At 47.0% G+C, this 27,695-nt stretch overlaps 1 protein-coding gene across 1 annotated transcript; it reads right to left on the minus strand.

The window, feature by feature from the left end:
• Positions 1-298: 298 nt before the first annotated feature.
• Positions 299-26,172, minus strand: FBXO21 (F-box protein 21). Its single transcript, XM_035098823.3, has 12 exons — positions 25,838-26,172; positions 16,594-16,729; positions 15,852-15,946; positions 12,571-12,692; positions 11,207-11,353; positions 10,153-10,289; positions 8,729-8,865; positions 7,820-7,996; positions 6,302-6,434; positions 5,689-5,879; positions 3,294-3,451; positions 299-1,408 (listed from the first exon to the last, which is right to left on the minus strand). Exons 1-12 carry the CDS (start codon positions 26,113-26,115, stop codon positions 1,233-1,235), a joined length of 1,887 nt encoding a protein of 628 aa, XP_034954714.3. The 5' UTR covers positions 26,116-26,172; the 3' UTR covers positions 299-1,232.
• Between the last annotated feature and the right edge of the window lie 1,523 nt (positions 26,173-27,695).

Consider the following 27,695-nt stretch of genomic DNA (forward strand, 5'->3'; position numbering starts at 1 on the left):
GTGGACATTCCCTGATTAATAGGACTTCCTGTTTTCCTCCAAAGGGAGCTCAGTTTGGACCATGGTCACTAACATTGTGCCCACCGGTACCTCATATAGCACTCACAAAAGTCCCCAGTAAACATCCCCTCAAAAATCCACAGCGCAGGAGAGACTCTGTGCTTTTCCTGCTCAGTTTCCATTTGCTTAGTCTTTCCTACATTCAACACCCTCCCCTGCTTTAAACATGCCCTAATTTCATTGGATGCCAGGACTGGGCCACCTGCCCCCCCATCCATTCTGAGCAGCCATTTTGGGCGGGGGTGGCGGCCATTTTCTGTCACGCTACACACCCACACCTGTGGCAGCCATTTTGTGACTGGTGCCCATGGCACGCTCTCAAAATTCTCATTGGGTCCAAAAGGTTGGCAGGTCTGGACTACACAAACACACAGACACACACACAAAAAAGCCCAGGAGATTTGTCTTGACAAACATGAGGTTTTCACAGCACAGCATGGATACTCCTCTTTAGGCACAAGGAAATATCACAGCAACATGAGCAGCTCCTTCCAAGACTGGTGCAGAGCAAGGAGTGCGGTGTGTGTGTGTGTGTGTGTGTGTGTGTGTGTGTGTAAAATGGAATCCATGAAGCCTGGAGAAAAAAGCTAGCATGAGTGATTGTTTGGAGCCGTGGGAGGAGATCGGCTCAGTGCAAGATCTTTGGACAAAGAAGTTTCAATATAATTCCCAAGATTTTGGCACAGGGCTGCATGGAATTGACGGTGGGCAATGAGGTCTGTGAAAAAGCCGTGTTCTTTCCGGGATATGCACATAACTCAAGACCTTCATTGAACCGCAAATGTGGAGGACTAACCCTATCCGTAAGGTGCCAATGTTTCCAGTCTCTGGGCTACCCCAAACACTCCCCGAGTCTTTGGTGGGGAAACAGAGAGCTTTCGAAGTCCAAGAGCGGTAAGGAGGACCGTGTACTTTGCACACAGAAGTCATTTCCGCCAAGTAGCATCTGCACACCTCAGCAGCTCAAGTGTCCTGCAGTATTGCACTAGTATTGGCACGGCTTCAGCTGGGTGGTTAAAGAACAAAAAACTTCACCCCTAGTTATCAAGCAAAATTGTGATCCCTAGTTCAGCCGGAGAACTGTCAAGAACGGTTCCCGTGACGCAGCTCTCGCTGCCGCCGCCACCACCGCACAAAAAAACCATCTTTCACACCAGCAAAGAGATAGAAGCTCATTTCTGGTTCCCGTACGTTTTCTGGACATCTGCAAGCGTCAGCCTCAGGTCCTCGGGGTACCGGAACTCCAGCTCAGCGTTTGCTAGGTAGTGCGTGCTGGCAAACTCTGCAAAGTAGCGGCCAATGTCCGGGTGAGGGATTTCTCGGGGCTCCATGTTGTACTCCAGGTTCTCTGCAAGAGGAAGAGACAAAGGGCAGGTGAGGCTGTGGGGCTCTGCAGTGCAGGAAGGCAAGGCCACACCGGTGGGTCAAGGTTCAGGCAGTAAACAAGGCAAAGCTCTGGGGAACACAGAGCTCCAAAGTTGCCCTAGCAAGGAAAAGGCTAAAACAGCTATTTATGTGGCTGCAGCGCCAGGTGCAGCCCGAATATTAGCATCTGCAAGGTGCTGCTGCTCTACTTGAAGGGCCCAGCCTTCCCCTGGAACCTCGTATTGCAACAGAGCAGGGGGGGGGGCTCCTCCAGTCCTCCTGCAGTGGAGTCCTCTGAGTCAGAGGATGGCAGTGCCACCTTCTCAGGCCAGGGGGGTACTAGCCGCCCCAGGTCTCTCTGAACTTCTTCCTGAAGCTGGGCCTGCACACCCATTGCATTTTGCTTCAGAGTCTCTGCCTCATCCCCGGAACATGACTGCGGGGTCATGACACCGGGCAACAACAGGCAGAGCCGTGGGCAAAGGCAGGCTGGGCCAACTAATTCCACTTCCGTCCCTGTCTTCCTCTCTGCCAAGTTCTAGAAGGGCAACCCTAAGGAGGAGGAAGCTGGCAGGCAGGGTTTCTCCCTGGACTCCCTATAAGCACGAAGGCAGGCGGGGTCTGGCTGTGGGCAGGCTGAGATCAGAAGGGCGGAATCCTACGCGCCCTAACAGACCAGCCTCCCCTGAAGAAGTGGCTCGTATCTGCTGTTATTCAAGGACTCTGTTGCCGTTCAGAGAGGAGCATACTCTGAAAAAAAATAGTGTCAGCTCCGGGAATACACCCCTCTTGGTAATTTGGCTGTGTAAGTCTGCAAAAGGCCAATCCCTATAGGGACCGGGCCCTGCGGTTGCCACCAGAGGCCCTTCCTTCATGTGTGGAGGGTGGCAATGAGGCAATGGAATTTTTCAGGAGTGACTCCCTCTTTGTGTTGTACGCTCTCCCCAGGGAAACATGCTTGCCATCGTAAGAACACAAGAAAAGCCTGTTGGATCAGGACCATCTGGCCTCAGATCCTGTGGGCAGACGCTGAAAGCAGAGATGGGGAACCTGTGGCTCTGGAGACATTGCTGGACTACAACTCCCATCACCCCAGGCCATTGGCTCTGCTGACTGGGTCTGATGGGAGTTTCCTTGAGAAGATAAAGAGAGGCAGGCAAAGAGAGAGAGAGAGGACTTAAAAAAACAACAACCAGTTCATCTACAATTATGTAGCTTGAACTAAAGGAGGTGGACGGGCAGGAACATACCCATCACCCAGGCAATACTAGTGTTTAAAGAACTAGCTGGGTGCCTATCATCTGTGCACTTCTGAGCGTGAAGCTCAAGACTCAGAATAAGAAAATATATGGCAGGTTGCATATTTAAGAAAAACCCTTCCAAACACCGGTTTGTGTTGTGGTACAGAGCACCCTCTAGTGGAAGATCCCATCTTTTCAAATATTACTTGCATAGCATTTTTGATCTGCAGACTACACTACGCCCCTTTGCAATTCTTACCTTATTTATCTGATGAAGTGTGCATGCACACAAAAGCTCATACCAAAATAAAAACTTGGTTGGTCTTTAAGGTGCTACTGAAGGAATTTTATTATTACCTTATTTAGATTCATGAGACAGAGAATGAGTATTATTCCATATTACTTTTCACCTGCATGCTTATTTTTATTCTTTAATATTTCTATTCTGCCTTTCACAGGCTTAAGGTGCCTATTAGCTCCTAGCTTTCATATCTCTGTTTCTAACACCAGCCTGTACTCCTAATTTGCAGAGTTTCACTGGCCTATGTTAAAAACCTGGGGTTTCTTTCCACACCAGAAGAGGCTGAACCCGTTTCCCCTGAAAGAGAACATCCGAGTGCTGCTTACCTTGGGCTGCGTATCGGCACGATCCGTCCTCCACCAATACATTGTAGAAGGGCTGCTGGGAACCATGCGGCAAACTATGAACATTCATGTTCCGGATCCATTCGTTCCCCATCATGCATGCTGGGTCCCAGCCGTAGATGACACAGTTATAGCCATATCTAAATTGAAAAATGGTGGGGAAGTGTGCACAACTCAATTGACAGTCAAATCGGAGGCAATATTGGCACATATGCATTGGGGTGCCTGGGTGGAATCAAGAGGTTCTGTGCAGCAAGAACCCTTTGGGTCTTTATCCTACTCTACATTTCTCTGATTCTATGGCTGTAACTGTTGACAATTGCAAAACACCCCTAGGAAAATAAGAGACTGGTATCCTATTGGAAAAAAGGGTTATTGTCACCCCCCCTTTTCATTACAGCCATAATTTCACATGACAACATCACAAAGGAAAGAATCCAGCCCTCGTATATGGAAAGAGTAGAAGGGGAAACAAGCCATTATCTACTTAAACCATCTCCCCCCCCCCCAAAGGAGCAAAACATCAATAATTTCAAATGGATCACAACTTTTCCACCAAGGATTTTGCATAGTGTTATGGTAATCAATAACCAACATCATGTTATTTGAACCTGATAGAATTAAAAACTAGATATAGATTGAGTTTATATGGATAAGATATAAAAGATATAGTAATAAGGTAATATTGAAGTGATAATTAGAGTTTATATAAGATTTAGAATTTACTAAGCATGAAATGTTAAAGAATCGCAGTAGAAGGGGGAAAGAGGAAGTCAATAGATTAGAAATAAGGGTTATAAGTTAGAATTTTTGTTTTCTGCATTTTTGTATTTTTTGTATTTTGTATTTTTTGTGTTTTCTGTTTCTTTTTTGTGTTTTGTATTTTTGTATGTTTTTGTTGGTTAAAAATCTTTAATAAATACATTTTAAAAAAGAATTTAAAAACTTTGGTTATCTCAAGAGCACTGAAAAAACTCTCTTGGCTGAGGAAGCTGGGATTGCCTTATACAGTGTTCAATAGCAGCATCCCAGATTGTCACACAATTTTCTGCTGCTATTTTGTTGCTGTTCTTAAATGGTAGCCGGGGTTACAAAAAACAACAACAAAAACCACTAAGCCATGGTTTGCTTAGTTTAATTTTGATTTGTTTGACTATGTGAACCCAGCCCTGTAACTTAAACCATGGTTTGCTTATTTTCCCAAACAAGAACTGTAAACCATGGTTTGCTGTAGGCTTATAAAGCATGGTTTGTTTTTAATTTTGGCTTGGCATTATGTGTGAACCAAGCCCAATTTCTTAACTATGTGTTTGTTGGGCCACCTAAGACGCTCTCCAAGCCACAAGAACACATGGAAAACAAACCAAACTTTGGAGAAACAACCTATGCTTTGTTTGATATCTGTGGGTTAAATCGTGGTTAACTCATGATTCGTTAAACAAACTATGGCTTAGTGTTATGTGTGAAACAGACTAATTAAGAGATAACTCTTTGTACATGAAAAAAATCCATGCCAGGAGAAAGCTTCAATAGCTCAGGAACTACTACTTCTCTCTCTGTTGTAAAAACATGTTTTCTCGGGGGGCCACACAAAAATTATGCCCCCCTTATATATACTCCTGCTATCTGCTGGTCTTTGTACAATATGTCCAAAGCCAACTAAAAATAACATCCAATGCAGAAATAGAACAGTGTTCCCAGGGAGCTAATTTTAACCCCATTCTTATGGTATACAGATGGATAAATGCTGCAGATAAAATTTGCTATTTTTTTCTGGTTGGCAGCTTGTGTGTTATTTCCTTCATGATAAAGGATATTTGTGCATTTGGCAGCAAATATCCTTCATGATAAAGGATATTTGTGCATTTGGGGACAAATTTTGCTCCAAGATCCAGATCACGTTTCTTTCTTTCTTTCTTTGACTGTGCTGAACTTTTGAACAGCCAACCCATTTCTGCATTTCATCGTTGGGTAGGTGCTCAGTGAAGCTCCTTGACAGATTCAATTGGCAGATGGTCCCAGACAATTTTCCCCAAGGGCATTATGGAGGGGGGAAAAGGTAACCATCTCCCACCTGCAAATGGCTGAAATTGGGCTTAGGGTACCAAGCTATTTTGAATCAGTACATTACTGCCATTGTTGCTGAGGTTCAGCTTGGAAGCCGGATGGGATTGGGGGGATGAGGAGCTCTGATCCTGCCTGTACTTGCTCATTCTGCCATCTTAACTATGCAACAGGGAACTTCCATGGAGATTCAGATACTAATCCTGCTTCCAGAACAAGGTTATTAGTGGTGTTTGAATCTGTGATGCTGCAAGACACCAAACAAGCACAGAATACTGAGTGGTGGTGGAGGAATGGAACGGGATGGACTCGCCTCTTATGTTTCATAATCAAGCCGACAGAATAGCAGACGTCTTTGTGTTTCTCCTCCGAGTGGAGCTTCACGTCAGGCCCTGCTTCCTCTTTCCGGCGTTCAATGTGCTCTAGAGTATGCTGAACTAAATAGCCCACTGCTCCGTGCTGGGAGGGGTCCAGCGCTTGGATGTGTTGCAAGATGTCCAGCACCTTTGAAGAAGAAGAAAGGCAAAATAATGCAGCGTTGCAAACAGCTGCCATTTCCGTGAGCTGGTGCCACAGACAATGGGGTAGGGAGACTGGGAGCAGACCCTCCCGCCCTGACAGAACACACGTTTGCAATCCTGACATTCCTGCAAGGCAGGAGAGTCTCACGAGGGAGCATGCCACACCTCATCCTTAAAGGCTTGGCAGGCGTGGCTGGGAAACATGTTGGGACGTCTTTGTCGCTTCTGTCCAGTTCAAAACTTCTTGCCCTGCTCCTGAACTCCAGCACTGTGACCCATAAGCACGGTGTCTGTTGCCGAGGCCGTACCGCGGCTTGCCTGATTTAAGATCTCTTTCTTACCGGCAAGCAAGGGGCTCTGCTTATTTGTTTTGGGGTAAGAGCCTGGCACACAAGGCATAAGTACCTTCTCTGGCCAGATTCCCAGGTGGAAGTATAATCGAGCCTGGAGCATGAGATGCTGCACGTTGTCTGGGTACATGGCCAGGTACAGATCCAAGGAGTCTCGCAGGAGCTGGTAGGACTGATCGGTGCTTTCCCTGGCAAACAGAAACAGGCAAAGGTTATGCTTTCATTCATAGAATAATAGAGTTGGAAGAGACCACAAGGGCCATCCAGTCCAACCCCCTGCCAAGCAGGAAACACCATCAAAGCATTCTTGACATATGCCTGTCAAGCCTCTGCTTAAAGAACTCCAAAGAAGGAGACTCCACCACACTCCTTGGCAGCAAATTCCACTGTTGAACAGCTCTTACTGTCAGGAAGTTCTTCCTAATGTTTAGGTGGAATCTTCTTTCTTGTAGTTTGAATCCATTGCTCCGTGTCCGCTTCTCTGGAGCAGCAGAAAACTACCTTTCTCCCTCCTCTATATGGCATCCTTTTATATATTTGAACATGGCTATCATATCACCCCTTAACCTTCTCTTCTCCAGGCTAAACATACCCAGCTCCCTAAGCCGTTCCTCATAAGGTGTCGTTTCCAGGCCTTTGACCATTTTGGTTGCCCTCCTCTGGACATGTTCCGGCTTGTCAGTATCCTTCTTGAACTGTGGTGCCCAGAACTGGACACAGTACTCCAGGTGAGGTCTGACCAGAGCAGAATACAGTGGTACTATTACTCCCCTTGATCTAGATGCTATACTGTACTCCTATTGATGAAGCCCAGATTTGCATTGGCTTTTTAGCTGCTGCATCACACTGTTGACTCATGTCAAGTTTGTGGTCTACCAAGACTCCTAGATCCGTTTCACATGTCCTGCTCTCAAGCCAGGTGTCACCCATCCTGTATTTGTGCCTTTCTTTTTTGCCCAAGTGTAGTACTTTACATTTCTCCCTGTTAAAATTCATCTTGTTTGCTTTGGGCCCAGTTGTCTAATCTGTTAAGGTCATTTTGAAGTGTGATCCTGTCCTCTGGGGTATTAGCCACCCCTCCCAATTTGTTGTCATCTGCAAACTTGATCAGGATGCCCTCAAGCCCATCACCCAAGTCATTGATAAAGATGTTGAATAAGACTGGGCCCAAGACAGAACCCCGTGGCACCCCACTAGTCACTTCATGTTCATGAAACTGGTTTATCAGGGCCAATGGGGGCTCCAACCAGCCTGCCTTTCGATTTGCAGTCAGTCCAAGGGATGGCCCTGCCTATCAGCTTCCTCCTCCTCCTTAGTCTTAGCTCCTAGCAGTGAGGAGGACAGAGACAAGACTGGAAATAACTGGCTCTGCCTGCTATTAGTTCCACCAGCTGCTGAGGTTCCTGCCTTCTGCCCTACCAGATCAGCAGCAGAAGACTTCTAGGAGACTTGGACCCTGGACTTCCCACTTTGTAGCTGCCTCTTAGCAGCTGCGGCATTTTGCCATGTGAACCTGGGATTTTGGGGTCTCCCCAGAAAGGGCTTTTGATGCAACGCTTTGCTGGGCTCTTACCGCTTCCCGATGTTCAACAAGTTGCCCACCATTCGCTGCAAAACATCCTTTGCTGTTGCCACACCGTAAAATTCCTCGGTTACGTGGTGCCCGATCAAGTACTCGCACTCTTTCACAGTGAGCTGCTTCCCCTTCCCAAAAGCATCGATATAGGCATAGTCAAAGATGTTTGTGCTTCTGCAGAAAGAAAGCAAAAACGAAGGGCAAGCCTTTAGCAAGCATAGCACGCTTCTCTTTCTAGAAGAAACAAAGTGCTCTTCCACGCAATACTGGGGCTATCACCCTCATGGCAGGAGTGGTGGGTATACTTTGACATGGCACAGTACAATGAAGTGGCCAGAAACAGGCTTATTTTTCAATACAGCACCCCTTAGGCACAGAGAAAAGGGGTATACACATTTTGCATGATGGTGCTGTTCTGGCTGCACAAAGAATCAACCCATGGGGAGCTGAGGTCGCTCTCAGGGGTGGCATGGGGTGTGGGTATGTGTCTATGGGCAAATGCCATTTTCACCCCCTGGAAATACGCTGCCATTTATTCTAGGCAGCTGCATCCCCGCCATCTTGCAACACTGTCAGAGCTGCCACAGAGTGAAATTTATAACTTTTGGTTCCACGGCTGGCCAGATCCCTGGCAGATAATGAGATCTCACTGACATTATTGATGACTATGGCAAGTAGCAGGGTTTTTCCTAATCGAACGCGACCCATTTCTCTTCTGCGGTAGAAGGACACACGCACACACACCCCCTTCCCATTACTTCGCCGTTTGGCAGCAGCTAACTTGAAAATGGCAACACGGGATGCTGAAGCCATCTTGTTGCCTGAGATAGCTGCCTCTCTCGCTGCCTTGCCAGCTCAGAAAACAACCTTCCTGATGGGAGGCCAAGGGAAACTTTAAAAGCTTACCCTTCTGTCCCTTGGCACCATCTGAGCAGAAAGTGGCTGGGAAAGTTGACAGGCTCCAGCCGCACACCCAACTGCCTGGCAATTGTCAAGTAAAGCACCGACAAGCTGATTGGGATTCCAGTCCTGTGGATCAAAACCTGGAACCAGAAAAAGAAAACGAGACCAACAGTGAGGGTGGACAGGGGCAGCTCAGTTTACAGCCTTGCAGTACTGTACAATGGATCCTATGTTCTTTTAAGGAGAGGAAGACAAAATAGGCCCAGAAGCTCCCATACAACCACTGAGAACAATCTGCCTCTCTGTTTCGTTTATTTAGAAGATGTGTAAGCCGCTTTCCCCCACACTGTGGCCCCAAAGTGGTTTCCCATGGAAGAATAAAAGCACAATGTTAAGAACAGATAGAACGGATAAAAACAGCACGAGAACAGCAGTAGTGCCATGAGATTGCACAATCTGAAACCCCAGAGCTGATATTCCCAATCCTGGGAGAATAAAGTGTTAGGGTGCCAGCAAGTAGGCACACTGAAGAGCAGCAGGCAGGGTCGGATAAGCCAAGGTCAACAGTCTGGTCAGAGCCAGTTGAAGTCAGACAGTTACGTGGGAGTCAAGAGTAGCCAAGGTCAGTTCAAGCCAGAAGTCCAAAAGCCGGGGTCAGGAAAGCCAGATCAAGATTACAGGAACCAAGGACAAGATGAGCGAGGCAACTAGGCACTTCAGTACGACGTTGCAGACGCTGAGGAGTGGCCAGCCGGCCTCTCTCTTAAGTAGCAGGTTCCCTCCCCCGCTTTTTATGAGCTGCAGCTGTTTCTAATTGCAGCCGGCGTTTTTCAGCTCTGCGTTCCCTTGCAGAGAAGGGAGGAGGGGAAGGGGCCATCTGATAACCTGCCTGACTGGGGCCTGGTTCTGGATCGACTTGTTGCTGCAGTTCTGATCTTCCCTCCTCCCTGTCAGATTGCTCTTCTTCTGAGTGCTGCCACCAGTCTTCCCCAGGTGTGAATTCCTCAGATTCCTCTGTGGGGGCTTGTCAGGGAGGGCTAGCCACCACTCCTCCTCGTCTGTCTCAACCCTGACATAAAGGGTGCTATGATGAGGTGATGAAAGGGTGAGACAGAGAGGAGACTTGGGAGTGACTAGGTCTCTGATGGCTAGTGGCTGGTCCCAAAGAGGCAACAGACGGCAACTGTCTGCTGCCTCTTTTCTTTGTCTTGCCAGAGCACACCCCCCCCCAATGCTGCAGCACGCCCTGCCTGTTGGTTCAGCTGATCAGAGCGCCCTAACTTCCGCCCGACCCCAGGCACATCTCTAACCTGCTCACTCTAAATCGCTGCTTTTAGGGTGGTATGCAAACGTATTCCTACGCCAAAAAAAAGGGCAAGTTAATGGGCAGGTCAGTTCTCCTGTTCCGACTTGTTCATTCTCTTTACCTGGCGAATGTATGAATTCAGGGAATTGTAGTAATCCACCTCGTTCCCTTTGTATTTCAATTGCTCGTAGAGGACGTAGTTCATGGCATCGAGGACCTGCCTCTGAAGCTCCCCCTGAGAGACGATCAAGGCCTCCCCTGAAACACAAGAATAAATTAATTTGCTGAAACGGCTAGGAAAATGGGAGTGTTCTCACAGTGGCCAACAAGAAGCCTGTGGGAAAACTGCAAGAAGGACATGCGCACAAGAGCACTCTCCGTTCCTGGGGCTTCCAGAAACTGAGTTCCAGCAGCTGCCTGGACAAATTCATCGCCTCACACTCTGGGCGGCTCCCAACAGAGTATTAAAAACACAATAAAACTTCAAACATTAAAAACTTCCCTAAACAGGGCTGCCTTCAGATGATTGCTAAAAGTAAGATAGTTGTTTATTTCCTTGACATCTGACGGGAGGGTGTTCCACAGGGAGAGCGCCACTACTCCTCTGCCTGGTTCCCTTTAACCCCACAGTGAGGGAATTGCCAGAAGGCCCTTGGAGCTGGACCTCAGTGTCTGGGCTGAACAATGGGGGTGGAGATGCTCCGTCGGGTATACTGGGCCGAGGCCATTTAGGGCTTTAAAGGTCAGCACCAACACTTTGAACTGCACTCAGAAACATACTGGGAGCCAATGTAGGTGTTTCGAGCCCGGAGTTATATGGTCTCTGCAGCCACTCCCATCATAATGTCATTTGCCACAGGAAGCATCTCTGTTCACCAGTGGCTTTGGCCCTGTTCACTGCCAGCATGTGGCCCCTGACGGATTTCTCCAGATGAAACGTGGCCCTTGTCAGCCCAGGTGTGATAGCTCAGTCGGTAGAGCACGTGGCTCTTAATCTCAGGGTCGTTGGGTTTGAGCCCCACGTTGGGCGAAAGATTCTTGGACTGCAAAGGGGTTGATCTAGATGACCCTCGTGGTAGCTTCCAACACTTCAACTCACCCTAGCGCAGAGTAGCTTCATTGCCATAGAAAAGGCTGTCCAACCCCCCCCCCCTTCAAGTAGCTTGGTATAATACCTGCTTTTTGGGTCACACTTGGGTGCCTAGAGTTTTTCGATTTCAGGAATTTACGAACTTTGGCCACAATATCGTCAACCTGGGCCTGGACGCTTTCTAGGCAGATGTCCGACAGTGGGTTGCAATACTGGTCAATCAATACAGCCCCTGGAAAAACCCAGAAGAGAGGCAGGACAGAAATATATTCCATTAAAATTACTCAAGGGGTTGTGAGCAGATTTCATCTCAATTGGTAAGAGCTGCCGCGTAATGGGAAGTAGCGGCTGGGCAGACACCTGTCATGGGGCACTGTAGCCGCCGGGTGCCTGAATTGAGCGGTGAGTTGATTAGATCGGGTGGGGAACCATTTGAAGCCCGAGGGCCACATTCCCTCATAAGCAGCCTTCCTAGGGCCACGTAACAGTGGTGGGTGGAGCAACAAATGGGGCTCTTGCTTTTGTACAGCAGGTTACAGTCCAACCATGCAAAAGCCAGAGATTTACACCCCACTCCAATCACCCCCTCTCCCCCCCTCCTGCAAGTTAAGCAAAAGGCATTATCATGGTTCATGAACACATAACATCTAAGCAAACACAGAGAGGGTGGGGCCTCTGTGAGGGGGCATGGCCTAGGAGAGCCCCAAGGCCAAATAGGGATGGAGGGCTGCATCTGTTCCCCAGGACTGAGGTTCCCCACCTTTGGAAAATATTATTTTTTCCAAAGAGCCCCTCCTCATGAAATTATAAAAAAACATTTTTAACCTTTCTTTCTCTCTCTCTCTCTCTCTCTCTCTCTCTCTCTCTCTCTCTCTCTCTCTGTGTGTGTGTGTGTGTGTGTGTGTGTGTGTGTGTGAGAGAGAGAGAGAGAGAGAGAGAGAGAGAGAGAGAGAGAGAGAGAGAGAGAGAGACTTGGCAAGTGAAAGAGAAGGAAATTCTCATTTGAGTAAGGTAAGTGAAGAATTAAACTGGCCAGTCTTTATTGCATTAAGAAGAAATTAAAAGCTAAAGAAGGAAAAGCAAATGGGGGTGTTGGGATAAAGCCCTTCAAATCCAGATAATGATGGAGTGTGTGTATTTCAGAAATAATATTTGAGAACAGGCGAGGAACAGAAAAAGATTGGGCTGCTGATTTCGGGACAAACCACTGAATTAAATTACAAAATGGTTAAGATTCTGCCTGTTTTGTAAAGAGTGCAATGAGGTGGTTTTTTTGGTAACTGCATTGGAAAATATTGGATGCTCCAGTAGGTCACACTATTTTACTTTAACTACATTTTCAGTAATGCTCCATTTGGATTCTTTTGTGTGACGCAGAGCCTTAGGCTAAACAATAAAGATTCGGTTGGCAGGACCAATGCTTGCTATCACGTTGAGGCCTCCACTCACCTTCCAAAAAGCACTGCTCATCCGCTGGGCGCTGAAGATACACCTTCAGTTTCTTCAATATGTTTTGCTGCCGCATGAAGTAAAGGATTTTCTTTGCATAGTACTTCCACGTCAGGCCTTTCCTGCACAGTGAAGGAGAACCATTGTGGTGAGCAACCGCTTGAGTCGGAAGAATGGGAAGAGGAAAGCCAGGCGCACAAAGAGAAACGCTTGAATGGCGCGATTATAAGGGGCTAGCCAAGCAGAGCACGGGAATGACTACCAAGCCCTGAAACCAGGATCTTATTAATACGGCTCAGGTATCTCCCGTGACTTTAAAAGACAACTTCTGACCCCTAAAGCACAATCTTATCTGCGGAACGCAAAAGCAGGCAGAGAACTACAATGCCGCTCAAATACTCTCACGCCAGCTGGGATTTTTGCCAACATCAATAGTTTTATTAAACTTCAGCAACAAACAAAAGAGGGGTAGAAAGGTGAGAGAGATACGGATCAGCATACAATGCAGAAAAATTGCACTGGGGAGCCTGGCCATAAAGAATAAGGGAAGGCTTTAAAGTTGCAGTTCTCAGAGTGGCTTAACAGTCTATCTTTTCCCCCAGGAAACTCTGGAAATAGTAGCTCTGTGAGGGGAATATCTCTCTCTCTGTGTGTGTCTCCTAACAGCACTTGTAACAAACCACAGGTCCCAGGACTCTTTGTGGGGTTGAGAATGGAAAACTATTCCTCCAAGTGCACCTTATGACTTGGAGGCATGCAAGGTCCTCATGGTGTAAATATGGTGGGTATTGATCCTTCCAGGCTCGAAACATGACATGCCACCTACTTAGAGAACAGCTGAGGAAGACTTGATGCTGCTGCATTTGTGTCAGTGCCTTGGACAGAAGACCAATTTAATAATTATTCTGTAGTAAGAAAATGTAGTGCTTCTACATGTTTCTTGAGAGACAGTGCAATATAGTGGTCAAGAAATGCCAACTAAGACTGGGAAAACCCAAGATCTGAATGGCTACATTCAGACCAAGGCCTCGGACCCAGTATACCTGAAGGAGCGTCTCCACCCCCATTGTTCAGCTCAGACACTGAGGTCCAGCTCCGAGGGCCTTCTGGCGGTTCCCTCCCTGCGAGAAGTGAGGCCACAGGGAACCAGACAGAGGGCCTTCTCGGTAGTGGCACCCTCCCTGTGGAATGCCCTCCCATCAGATGTCAAGGAAATAAACAACTATCTGACTTTTAGAAGGCATCTGAAGGCAGCCCTGTTCAGGGGAGTTTTTAATGCCTGAAGTTTTATCACTTATCATCATCATCATCATAATCATTTCTGTTGGGAGCCGCCCAGAGTGGCTGGGGAAACCCAGCCAAATGGGTGAGGTATAAATACTAAATCATTATTATCATATTATTATTTATCATGATAGGAATTAGCCTGGCTTGCTTCCTGTAGCCATGAGAAGGGGTGCAGAAACATTCACTTCTGTTTCCAAAAGAGCTTAATTTTAACTACTGTTTGTGTTTTTTTGTGTTCCAAGAACCCAATTCTACAGACTGCTTCCTACTCACATCCTATTGTTCCACCATACCAGGTGTGTGGACAACTTTGTCCCTCCAGATGTTGCTGAACTACAACTCCCATCAGCCCCAGCAAACAAAGGGAATAGCCAGGGATTATGGGAGTTGTAGTTCAGCAAAAGATGGACTACGTTCCCCACATCTGCTCTATACCCTCCTGGGCTCTGAATGCATCCACAGGTGATGCTCCTGTTCCTCCCAATTCAGCTCCGTCCACTCCAGCAAACAGATCAAACCTCACAACGCATTATCCTCTAGTCAATCAGGGCGCTCAGTAGGAACAGACACGCTGTCAGGACGGCTTCCAGGGAAACGATTTAGCTTAATGATAGCAAATGGCAACGGCCCGCAGCATCATTAGCATAAATTTGCGCTTAATAAGAATGTGTGTGGCCAACGCAGCAGCTCAAATGATGTTAAGCAGAAACCTCACCAATGCAAAATATTAAGCTGCAGCCTTGTTAGAAGGTGAAACAAGGTCGAGCATACGAGCAGCTATAGAACTTTGTTGTAGTCTTTAAAACAGGGATGGGGAAGCTGTGGCCTTTCGGATATATTGTTGGAACATATCCGTCAGCTCCAGTCAGCATGACTAATGGCCAGGGATTATGAGAGCAATAGTCTGGCAATATCTGGAGGTCCACAGGTTGTCTGCCTCTGATTTTAAGACTTCCTACGCAGTCCCTGCAGTTTTAATCAATTAGATCTGCATAAATTTGCATACAAGAGAGGGGGGAAAGCAGACTATTTTTTAGATTATGCACTGTAACATCTCAGGAGAGGCATTTCCGATTGTCTTGCACAGAGAATGCAACATCTCTCACAAGACTGGCACTTATTTTATTTATTTTTTATTAAAGGTATATACCGCCCTTCATCCAAAGATCTCAGGATGGTTCGCAAGATAAAATTGCAGGATAAAAGCACAAAATAAACAGTTAAAACAAAAAACAGGACAATAAACCCCACGTCCCACAAGCATATTTAAAAGGCCGTAGAATATTAATCAGCCCAAGGCCTGGCTGAAGAGGAACGTTTTCACCTGGTGCCTAAAGATGTATAATGAAGGTGCTAAATGAGACTTCCTGGGGAGAGCATTCCACAAATGGGAAGCCACTGCAGAAAAGGCCAGTTCTCATGTTTCCACCCTCTGGACCTCCTGTGGAGGAGGAACACAAAGAAGGGCCTCAGATGATGATCACAGAGTCTGGGTCAGTGTATCTGGGGAGAGGCAGTCCTTCAGGTATTGCAGTACTTAAGGCCTTATAGGTCAAAACCAGCACTTATTAATAGCTGGAATGGTATAAGACCAGGTTCGAATCTCTGCTCGGCTATGGAGCTTGTTGGTTTGCCTTGGACAAGTCACTCTCTCTAAGCCTCACCAACCTTGCAGGAATGTTGTGAAGATAAAAAACAAAAACAAACCAGAGAGGAAATCATGTATGCTCTCATGTAACTTCTTTGAAGAAGAGGGATATGAATGCAGCTAATAAAATAAAACTTTTAAGAATTGAACTGCAGCATGAATTTGCAGTGTCTGTTAAAGTTTCTGTAAATTTTTTTTTAATCTGCTGGCTGGGTAAACCAGGTGCACTGCTTCAGTCAGTCAAAAATGTTTTAACTGGCCGATCCATTAATCTAAACTTTGCAGCCCTAAGGAAATGCAATTTTGTTTTGCAGCCCCTCCTAGCTCTTTTAAAATTCAGGCTCACCTTCCTTCCATATTAAGGATGGACATCAGCTCATCCTCAAAGAAGTGGCTTGGGCACTCGAGGGTTTCAATATCAGTGAAGCCGTCACAGGGCACCTAGCGAAAGAACATAATGTTACCCCATCACTAAGGACTTTAGGGAAGGGCCATGGCTCATTTGAAAGGGCACATGCTCTACATGCAGAAGGTCCCAGGTTCAACCCCCAGCATCTCCATGTAGGTGTCTGAAACCCTGGAGAGTTGCTGCCAGGCAATGTGTACACAATATTGAGCTAGATAGACCAATGGTCTATCTTAAGGCTTCTATGCCTTAAGTGAAGGGCCATAGCTCAGTGGTAGAGCATCAGTCCTGCATGCTGAAGGTACCACGTTCAATCCCCAGCATCCCAGGGCAGGGAAAGGACTCCAGTCTGAAACTCTGGAGAGCTGCTGCCAGTCAGTGTAGACAATGTTGAGCTAGATGGACCAATGGTCTGACTCAGTCTGAGGCAGCTTATTTTGTGAGGAGGGTCATAGCTCAGTGCCAGAGCATCTCCATCTCCAGGTAGCGTTGGAACTTATCTCTGTCTGAAACCCTGGAGAGTTGCTACCAGTAGACAATATTGGATTAGTAGCTTCCTCCGTTCTTAGGACTTTTCCTGTAACCCACTAGGAAACTATTAGGCACGCTTTTGTATCCTGGGTCACAAAAGGATCATGGGGTGCACAGGACGAGCGCTTCTCAGATAAACAAGAAATCTTACATGATCCGAAAAGAACCTTTTGGAGAATGATGCTACGATTCTCTGAGCTTCCAAGCCAGCTTTATGCCGTTGTTTGTATTCCTCCAGCCAATTCACGCTGTCCACCTGGTTATAATATTTCATAAGTGATGGCCACCTGTGGAAGAAAGAGAGAACTCAAAACACAGTGGTCAACATTTCACGTCTTCACAGAGTTGTTCAGGATGCCAAGGGGCGGTGGGGGGGGGGCAGAGAGAACAGGAAAATGGAGTAAGGAGAAGTGGCCTCTTTGAACCACTAACAGCTTAACACAAGGATGGGGTGCACGTGGCCCTCTAGCCGTGGTTGGACTGCACTTCCCATGGTCTCTGACTACTGGGCCACAATAGGCCCCATTAGCGGCAGCAAGAGGCCCCATTAGCGAAAGCACAGCTCTAGTTAAGAACAGTTTCAGGTTAAGAACGGACCTCCGGAACAAATTAAGTTCGTAGCTAGAGGTACCACTGTACTACTAGTTCAGGCCTAGCTGGAGAGGAAGCTACTGAGGGCTCCTCAGAGCCTCCTCCCGCAGCTTGTTACTTATATTTTCAAAGTACAGTATCTTCCTGCAGGCATCCCGTAGCCACATAGGAAGATGCCTTATATCAAGTCAGACCATCACTTCACCTAGCTCAGAACCATTTACACTGAATGGCAGGAGCTCTCCAGGATTTCAGACTGGAGTCTTTCCCAGCACTACCTGGAGATGAACCTGGGACCTTCTGCATGCAAACCACATGCTATGCATCCAGAATAAATGCAAGGGACATGCCCACTGGGCTTGTCTCTAACCTCCAAATATAAGGAAGCTGCCTTATACCGAGTCAGACCATCTGTCATCTAGCTCAGTATCACTGACACACACCGGCAGAAGCCCTCCAGGTTTCCAGGCAGGAGTCTTTCCCAACAGTACCCAACAGTGTTTGAAACTCTCATTGTTCTAGGCACATATTGCGACGGGGAATTTCATCAGCACATTCAGTTTCTGAGCTCTGGCTGCAGTACTGCACCTAAGATTTCAGATTAAAGCAGCAAAGTGGAAGGAAAGGAGGACCATTTTCTGCCTCTCCACTTCCAGCTACTCTCTGAAGACTGGAGCAGAGACCCTCTAAAGAATGTTAGGGGGGTGGGCAGGTCTAGGACTTGTGAAAAATGAAGATAATATTTTAGCTGAAGTTCATTCATTTTCAGTTTTGTATTTTTGCTATTGAAAAAGTGTGCCTAGACATTCTGTTGCTGCGCCCACAACCGAGATTTAAGGTGCCATTTAGCTCCTAGCTTTCACATCTCAGTTTCTAACACTGCTACCTAGAGATGCCGAGGATTAAAGCCGGGGCCTTCTGCTTGCAACACATGAGCTCCCGTTTCCTGACAGCTAAAGAGCAGGTGGCAGAGCTTCCTACCCCACCCTGCCACACTTCTTCCAGCAGACTATCACAGTGAATGCTGCTTTGAGGATTCATTGTGTTGAAAAAGGGATTATAACTTCTGGAATCTGCCTATCCCCCTTGAACCAGGAGGAGGTCGGCTGCAGTGTGTGCACACTGCCAGAGCACATCCTCAGCTGGCCGGTGTTGGGAGCTGGAGAGGCCAAAGGGAGGGCGGAGGGAATTAGCCTCAGAGGACACAGGCCCTGTGACTTGCAGCCGTGTTTCTGAGCAGCTCAGCCAAGCGTCCAGCATTTGCTTCTTGCCAGGAAATGTAGGAGGAGGTCGCTTGCTCCCTATTTCCCAAGTGTATCGGGCACAGGAGAGCTGCGCCAACAGCCGCTTTGGGTGGCATGGAATCCAGAGCTCTCTTTGATATCCAAGACAGGGAAAAATAAAGCCCAAACACGAGCTGTAATTCTGGGCTACTACCTGCTGCAAACCCTGATGCCTTGGAAGCTCCTGTGACATTGAGGATTAATGATGCACCTGTCTATCTATTCAACACCATGAAGGTTTTCTGGAAGAGAAATCTCGGCATAACATGGCTGTGAGATAAAGCCTATCAGAGGCTGCCCAGTCAAGCTATGTGCTTCCTCCCCACAAAATGTCAACACTAGGATTAACCAAAAGATGTGGATATAGACCTTATCTGTCAGCTTTTGAACAATTCCCAACTCAACATTTTTTCCCCCAGGAAACAAAGGGAAAGCAGGAGTCACAGTAGAAACTGCCAGTCAAGAGAGATCTGAAGGATGCAAAATCCATGTAGGGGTTTGGACAGGACTATAGGCTATTCGCGAAAACAAAGAGTTGTGGTTGAGAGTTATCTAGTTCATACATTAACCAATATCCCGATACTCACACATCACACAATGAAGCTGTTCTGCATGGATTCAGATTGTTCCATTTGGTTCAGTACAGTGGTACCTCAGTTTACGAACTTAATCCGTTCCGGAAGTCCGTTCTTAAACCGAAACCGTTCTTAAACCAAGGCGCGCTTTCCCTAATGAGGCCTCCCGCCGCCGGTGCCCTTCCACCGTTTGGAGTCAGTTCTTAGACCAAGGCAAGGTTCGCAAACTGGGACACTACTTCCGGTTTTGCGGAGTTCGTAAACTGAATTGTTCGTAAATAGGACTGTTATTAAACCGAGGTACCACTGTATAGTCTATTCCACTGGTCTTCAACTGGTGGGTCAGGACCACTAGTGGACTGCGGTCCGATCTAAGATGGGTCACACTCTTACCATGGAAGAGCGCTCCCACCACGGAAATATATGGTAAAGGATTAAGAAACGGGTCCCAAAATGCATGTTTGGGTTAAAAGTGAATCCTGGCGCTGCAAAGGTTGAAGATACCTGCTCTACTCTACCCTGAGCAGAAGTTTCAGGTAGGTTCCCCACCCCTTGCCCTATTTGAAGGTGCTACAGATTGATCCTGAAAAGGTTTGCGTCCAAACTGTGTGCTCTACCACTGAGCAACGGTCATTTGTCCTTTGTGCTAAGCTGTTAGGAGATTCCTATTCCCCTTCCAGAGCTACAGTTCCCAGAGTGGCTAAACAATCAAGCCCTCTTCACAGGGAACTATGGGAATTGGAGTTCTCCAAACAACTCTGAGCACCCTTAACAAACTATAGCTCCCAGAACTCTGGGGGGTGGGGGTAGTCACAACTATGTTTATCATAGCATTTAAACCACAACTATGTAAATCATAGCACTTTGAATAATAAATAATAATAAATTTTTATTTATACCCCGCCCTCCCCAGTCAAAAACCGGGCTCAGGGCGGCTGACACCAACAGAAATACAATAAAACATAAAAACAATTAATTAAAATACAGATTAAAATACAGTATTAAAATTTAAAGTGCAGCCTCATTTCAAGTAGGCCATAAATCCAAGCCATGAGGGAGGAAAACACAGGGGTCAGGCTGAGTCTAACCCAAAGGCCAGGCGGAAAAGCTCTGTCTTGCAGGCCCTGCGGAAAGATGACAAATCCCGCAGGGCCCTGGTCTCCTGGGAAAGAGCGTTCCACCAGGTTGGGGCCAGTACTGAAAAGGCCCTGGCTCTAGTAGAGGCCAATCTAGCCATCTTATGACTCGGGATCTCCAGAATATTATTATTTGTGGACCTTAAGGTCCTCCGTGGGGCATACCAGGAGAGGCGGTCCCGTAGGTACGAGGGTCCCAAGTTGCATAGGGCTTTAAAGGTCAAAACCAGCACCTTAAACCTGATCCTGTACTCCACCGGGAGCCAGTGCAGCTGGTAAAGCACTGGATGAATGTGATCCCACGGCCGGGACCCTGTAAGGAGGCTCGCCGCGGCATTCTGCACCCGCTGGAGTTTCTGGGTCAGCTTCAGAATGTGGCCTCAGTCCTGCTTAAGAGTAAGTCCATCAGAATGAATGGACCTACGTTAGTCAGGCTCATTAATTTCAATGAATCTACTCTGACGACAACCAAACTGAGATAAAAATAATAACAATTCCTGAATTTGTTTAATAAATAGATGATCTGGATCATGACTGGGCCAAAGGGTTGAAGCTCTGCTCCTGCCACAGCACAGTCCCAAGCTGACTATTTGCTGGCTAATTATTATTTAAACAATAATCAGCATCAGGAGACATATATGACCAAAGCAGCCTTCTCCAATATGGAGCCCTTGCTGAGGCTGATGGAAGTTGTAGTCCAAAACAGCTGGTCAACAGGTTCGCAAAAGTTTGGCTAGAGACAGGGCTAATTTTATGTTTCGTTTGCTCCAGATGAGGAACATCACTTTGCAAACACCTTCACAATATATGGCAATGTTGCCGCACAGTAGTGTTGCGAACAAACACACAACAATGGCTTCAACTTTTTAGCTCATGATGTCAATCTGTTAACTTTTGGGGGTGGTGGTGTGGTGGAATACATCACTGTAGGAGACTAAATCATAACTTGCAGGCAATCTCTCTCTCACAGTCAGTGACAATAGAACTGGACCAATATATGTAAATTTCTCATCTTGGCCCATTTTTGAAAGCAGGAGAAGTTCATATGCAGCCTGGCTCTGACCATGTCTTGGCAGAAGAAGACATGGTTTTATTGCTTTTTCTAACTGCCAATTGGCTTGCAAAACTCAGGCTGAACAATTAAAAGGAAGAGAATATTCTCTCCCCACCTGTGAAAGAGGCTGCTGAACAACGGACAGCTCCCCAGTTCAGCAAGCGATTTTCCTGGGTCGCTTTCCAGCCTCTCTGCCTGCGATTCAGAGTTCGGCTTTATCATCTCAGCCGCCAAGTTGGACCTTTGAAAGATTCAGAGCCAGCCATGTGAGGTCTGTATTCCAAAAGCGGCTGTTTCTCTGATCGCTAGACTCCTGGCAAAAGTTGAGATATTGACCCTGTTACTCTGGGCCAGGCTCCATCTTGAGTAATTACATCTGAGTGCCTTGAAACCCCCACTGCAATTTCAGTTGGAGGAGTTATTCTTTACTCACTGCCCTAAAATAAACAGTTGCTGAAATAATGTAACACAGTGTGGCCATATTCCTCATGGAAGGTTCACTGGGCCCCTGATGGCACTTGGGATGCTAAAATTGAGAACTACAATAAGGGAACAGCATGAAGCAGTGATGAAAGCACACGGATACAGAGTATCACTTATTTTAGTAATGACACAGAACACTACTATGAGCTTTTAAAAACAAACATAAATTTGTTTACCATTACGATAATTTCCAAACTGGGTGAACATGCAGGAAAATGGCAAATGAAGCTCAAGAGCAGATTGACGCATAATGCAACAATTTTTTATTGATCATTTTAATATTCTTTGTAAGTAGCTTACAGGTTTTACTACAATCAAGGGGCAAACATATTTCGCTAAAAAACAACCACCCCTAAGTTTAATATGTGCCAATGGCACAATGGCGGTTGTGACTAACCAAAGAAGAGATATTGGGGTTATGGTGGTTGACACAATGACAATGTCCAACCAGACGATCTGCTTATTCAGCATTCATTACCCTGATTTGTTTGCAGGGATATTAGACAACAATGGCTATTTATTGAGCATTTATTCTGAAGCGTTTGTGGGGAGGTTAGATGCCACCGTGTTGAAACAAGCATTATCCCACACTTTCTGGAGCTTTTCCCCAACACTTTTCTTTTTTTTTGCACACACACCCCCCCCCCCGCTCTTTGAGGAAATAGGTTTGTTACACAAGCCCTACCAATCAATTGCACTGACTGCCTAAATTTGCCTGCGTATGATTCAACCCCACCCAGTGTTCAAAATTAGTCAAGCACCTGACTGTTAGCACATTTTGCACCTGGCTATTACGGTACAACCAAGTGAAGATACCTGGGCACCAGGATGGCGCCTGACATCTTCACCATCTGGAGGTGCATGCCTGGGGATCATTGGAACTTGACTGTTTACACATGCTAATACCACATCCTGAAGAATTCTATCAATTATGTATATTTTATCTGCACAATCAGAAGGAATTTCAGGAACCAAAATGTTTTTTTCTAGGCAGCCTGAGCAGGAGCAGTGAACAATGTTATCGTTAATTGTTGCAGCTTGTCTTCACTTACCCCCACCCCACTACCCTGCTCACAGTCGTGAAGAACATTCTTAAGTTATGAATAGGCACATTTTGCACCTAAAGATTCTCCATTTGCAAGCACCTCAAAAAGTCTGGGTGCCATTTTTTTTGCGCCTGGCTGACAATCAGGAATTACTGAAATGTAGTGCTTTGAAGCCTCCAAGTATATGTTAAGGATAGACAATATGTTAAGGAGTTTAACAATAAAGAGTAGAACGTTTTGAAAACTGAAGTATGGTACCAATATTTTTATTGTCAACACCAAATTAAACACGTATTAACAATTTCTGCTAAATATGTGATATTAACAATGTGTCACTTATGTGAATTGCGTATTAATTCATGCTTATCAAAATAATAAATAAAATGTGTTGTCAACTCTCACACCCCAGGCGAATAGACATTCTGTTTTAGCACCAACAACCCAGGTCCAAGAAGCCATTTGGCTCCTAGCTTTTCTAACACTGTCAATATATATATATATATATATATATATATATATATATATATATATATATATATATATATATGTGGACTGTCCCTGGATAAAGTGACTTTTCTTCTTTCAGTTCTCAAAGCCACTATTTTGCCGCTGGCTCTGGATGGCAGACATTGGATTTCGCACCCCCCAGCTGAGCATCCCTAATCCTTCTCCTGCTCGCATGCAAGCAGGAGAAGGATTGGGGCTCCCTCAGCTGGGGAGTGGGGGGCTTCACACACCCCAGCTGAACAGCTCCAACTGCTTGGCTGAGGCTTGGGAGCCACGCACTCCTCAGCCAAGCAGGTTAAAGAAGCAGAGGAAGAAGCTCCTCGCTGATACTACTATTACTATTACTAATTTATTATTTATACCCCACCCATCTGGCTGGGTTCCCCCAGCCACTCTGGGCGGCTTCCAACAAAACACTAAAATACAGAAATCCATCAAACATTAAAAGCTTCCCTAAACTGGGCTGCCTTGAGATGCCTTCTAAAGGTCTGGTAATTGTTGTTCTCTTTGACCTCTGGTGGGAGGGCATTCCACAGGGTGGGTGCCACTACCGAGAAGGCCCTCTGACTGGTTCCCTGTAACTTGGCTTCTCGTAGCAAGGGAACCGCCAGAAGGCCCCTCGGCGCTGGACCTCAGTGTGATACAGCTTGTTTCTCTGTCTTTGCCAGTATGAGGGGCAGGGTAGGATGGTAGCTTCATTCAGCAGTATATTGCAGGTGACACTGCCGCCACTCCCAAGTCCCTGTACCTCCAGTGCCCAGCTGCAGCTTGTTTATCCCTCAGCATGCTAGGTGCTGGTATCAAAGGGGCTCAGGAGCGGTGGCGGTTTCATCTGCAATATTCCGCTGAGCGAAGCTGCCATCCCACTCTGCCCCCATACCAATCTTGTACTGATACATCACCCAGGCCAGGGGTCAGCAAACTTTTTCAGCAGGGGGCCGGTCCACTGTCCCTCACACCTTGTGGGGGGCCGGACTATATTTTGGAGAAAAAAAATGAACGAATTCCTATGCCCCATAAATAACCCAGAGATGCATTTTAAATAAAAGCACACATTTTACTCATGTAAAAACATGCTGATTCCCGGACCTTTCGCGGGCCGGATTTAGAAGGCGATTGTGCCGTATCCGGCCCCCGGGCCTTAGTTTGGGGACCCCTGACCCAGGCCTACTCCACATGTGACTTCCAGATCTTCTGAACTACAGTTCCCATCATCTGCCTTACACACACAGTTTAGAGGCATTATCTTCCCAGTATTCCTGTTATTGCTGTTGTGTCTAGAACAGTGTTTCCCAACCTTGTGCCTCCAGCTGTTTTCAGACTACAATTCCCATCATTCCTGACCACTGATCTTGCTAGCTAGGGATGATGGGAGTTGTAGTCCAAAAACAGCTGGAGGCACAAGGTTGGGAAACACTGGTCTAGAAAACCTTGGCAGTGGAAACTTCCCTTGGGCCAGGGATGCCAGCCCTTTCTCCATTTCCTCCCCCTGCACTCCACCTATGCTCAGGAATTATCATACCAATGTCCAGGGCCAGAAAATTCTCCCTGCACCTGGGAAATGAGACCTTCCACTTTTCCCTGCCTCTGTACTCTCTCCATGCTCAGAGGCATCATCATCATCCCACAATCACTGCTACGGCTACGTGTAAGGCCTGAAGCCTTCCTCTGTGCTTAGGATGCCACCTCCAGTCCTTCCTCATTCTGCACTTCGCCCATGCTCAGGGACACCATCTTCTTTTCTTTCTATTTCTTTTAAAATTCAATTGCTTTATTGAAATTATAAATTAAAACTTACAAATCAAACAGAACAAGTCCAACCAATCAAAACATACTCAAACATACATACAAATCAAAATCAAATCAAAATCACACATCAGATCGAAATCAAAACAAATCATAATTGTACATACATACAACCCATCACCAATCCCCGCTCCCCTCTGACTTCCCTCCATACCAATATCAATTTCTATCTTCTTGATTGTCTCTGTTTCTGCTGTAGATGCAAAGGCTCCAAACTCTCCTTTTTTCTGTGCTCTACCCATGCTCAGAAGCTCCTCCTGCTGCACTCTGCCTATGCCAGGAAGGCACCATCTTCTCAAAGTCACTGTGTTGGATTTAGAACAACATCAGTCCTTCCTCCTCTTTCCTCCTGCAGCACTCTGCCCATGTTCAGAGGCACCACCTCCCAAATGCAACCACTGCTGCTGTGTGTGCTCCAGGCAACAGAAAACTCCCTCACCCTTACACTGTGCTTAGGTCAACATCAAGCCTTCCTCCACACACACACACAAAATGCATGCTCAGAGGCACCGCCATCCCACTGACAATGCTGCATGAGCTTCAGTGGCCTGAAAACTCCCTGTGAACTTAGGACGATGCCACCAGGCCTTCCTCCTGCTGCACTCTGCCCATGCTCAGAAGCACCACCTACCCAATGCAACTACTACTGCTGCTGTTTGTGCTCCAGAGAACTCCCTCACCAGGCCTTTCTCCTGCTGCACTCTGCCCATGCCCAGAGGCAACACCTTCTCGACGTCACTGGTCCATGGCCTGAAACACGCACATCTTTGCACTTAGAATGCCAGGCCTCCCCCTGCACTCTGCCCATGCTCAGAGGAACAACGACCTGTGGAAGTCGCTGCTCCTGTCACCTTTCCGAGGCCCCTCCCCCAATTCCTCCACCCTTTCCACACACACCCGTCCCCGGGGCTCACCTGAGCCGGAGCTGCTCTCTCCAGACCTTCCCTCGGGGCTGGCAGGCCTCCCTGAGGCGGCGGCAGGTGCAGGCCAGGTGGGCCACGTCGGAGGCGCTCAGCGGGCCGCAGCACGCGATTAGCTCCAGAAGCTCCCCCGGCAGCTCCGCCAGGCTCGGAGGGGCCGGCCCGGGCCCTGGAGGAGGAGGAGGCGGCGGCAGAACCAACCCCTCCGGTCCGTCCGCCTCCGCCTCCGCGGGGCCCGTCTCCGCCTCGCTCGCCCTCTCCGGCGCCGCCATCTTGCCTGTTTACCTGAGCGGCCCTCCGAGGGGGCGTCTCTAAAGAGACACGCGCCGGCGGCGCAGAAAAGGGTGGTCCGAAAAAAGAGGCGGGCGGGCGCGGCAAGAAGAGGCGGGAGAATGACGCCAGCGCTGAGAAAGGGGGGGGGAGCCAGGAATGAGGCGGGCAAGAGAGAGAAGGAAAAAAAAGGGACGCCCAGGGAGCATCTGCGAATTGCTTTCCTCGCACGGAGGCGCACCGGCCACTGCTCGCTCTTTTTTTTTTTTGGTTATTCCTCTCATCTCCCAGTGGGAAGGAAGAAACTAATTAGGGAACAGCGGGGGGGGGTTGCATTTTTGTCCACCTGTCTGCCAGTTAAAGGAAGGATGAGCTTCTAGCACTTGCAGAACTTTCAGAGAGAGGAAGAATTTGGGGTCGTTATAGGGACCCAGGTGGCGCTGTGGTTAAACCACTGAGCCTAGGGCTTGCTGATCAGAAGATCGGCGGTTCGAATCCCTGTGATGGGGTGAGCTCCGTTGCTTGGTCCCAGCTCCTGCCAACCTAGCAGTTCGAAAGCACGTCAAAAAATGCAAGTAGATAAATAGGAACCGCTAAAGCGGGAAGGTAAACGGCGTTTCCATGTGCTGCTCTGGTTTGCCAGAAGCGGCTTTGTCATGCTGGTCACATGACCTGGAAGCTATACGCCGGCTCCCTCGGCCAATAATGCGAGATGAGCGCGCAACCCCAGAGTCGGTCACGACTGAACCTAATGGTCAAGGGTCCCTTTACCTTTACCTATGGTTCATAACACCAGATTTCCTACTTGTAGTAAGTTTCTTTTATTTTTAGAACCTGAGATGGGAAACAAAAATTGGGTTATGAGCTATAACCCCCAGATTTCTATTATTGTTGCTGCCGCTGCTATTTTCTTTTTAAAAAGAGTAACATATATATATATATATATATATATATATATATATATATATATATATATATATATATATATATATATATATATATATATAATATGAGTAACTTTCTAGCCTTTGTAGAACCTGAGATAGAAGAGAAAATGGGGTTTGTGGACATGGGGGCAACTGCCTCCCCACAGATAAACCCTAATCCAAGATCCATTGGTTTTGAATTTTCTTTTTTTAAAATAACTTCTAGCATTTGTAGAATCTGAGATATGAAGCAAGATGTGCAGGCACTATTCATCCTTTTTTGTGGGGGGGGGGTGAGGAAGAGGAGAAATTAGCCTGTCCTACTTTCATTGTTTGACTTTAGTCCACCCACCCACCCCTTCCTGGGGGAAAAAAACAAGCAGATCCCGTGTTAAGGACTCCAGGGGTGCACCCCTCAGACCACCGACAAGTAAGAAAGTATATTTGTGTGACACTGAAGACACCCAAACCCACAAATATTTATGTTTACCCAGGAATTCCCTTGATCTCTTTGCCCTGAGTCTCTTGTCTTGAGTCACAGTGTTGCTTTATTTAGTGGGATTGTTTATGATGTGTTTCAGTTATGGATGCTTATATTTTAATGTGTTTGGCTCCAGGCCCACCCACCTTTTTATCATTGCCAGGACTCAGCCCTG

The sequence above is a fragment of the Zootoca vivipara genome, chromosome 16 (genome assembly GCF_965207765.1).
Source record: "Zootoca vivipara chromosome 16, rZooViv2.hap1.1, whole genome shotgun sequence".
NCBI lineage: Eukaryota > Metazoa > Chordata > Lepidosauria > Squamata > Lacertidae > Zootoca > Zootoca vivipara.

Bases quoted from the DNA above. Each gene is read 5' to 3' on its own strand.
- FBXO21 (XM_035098823.3), bottom strand. From the start codon at position 26,115: ATGGCGGCGCCGGAGAGGGCGAGCGAGGCGGAGACGGGCCCCGCGGAG. The intron at 16,730-25,837 runs GTGAGCCCCGGG...TTTCTTCCACAG, and splicing joins AGAGAGCAGCTCCGGCTCAG to GTGGCCATCACTTATGAAAT. The intron at 12,693-15,851 runs GTGAGCCTGAAT...TTCACTGTGCAG, and splicing joins ATCCTTAATATGGAAGGAAG to GAAAGGCCTGACGTGGAAGT.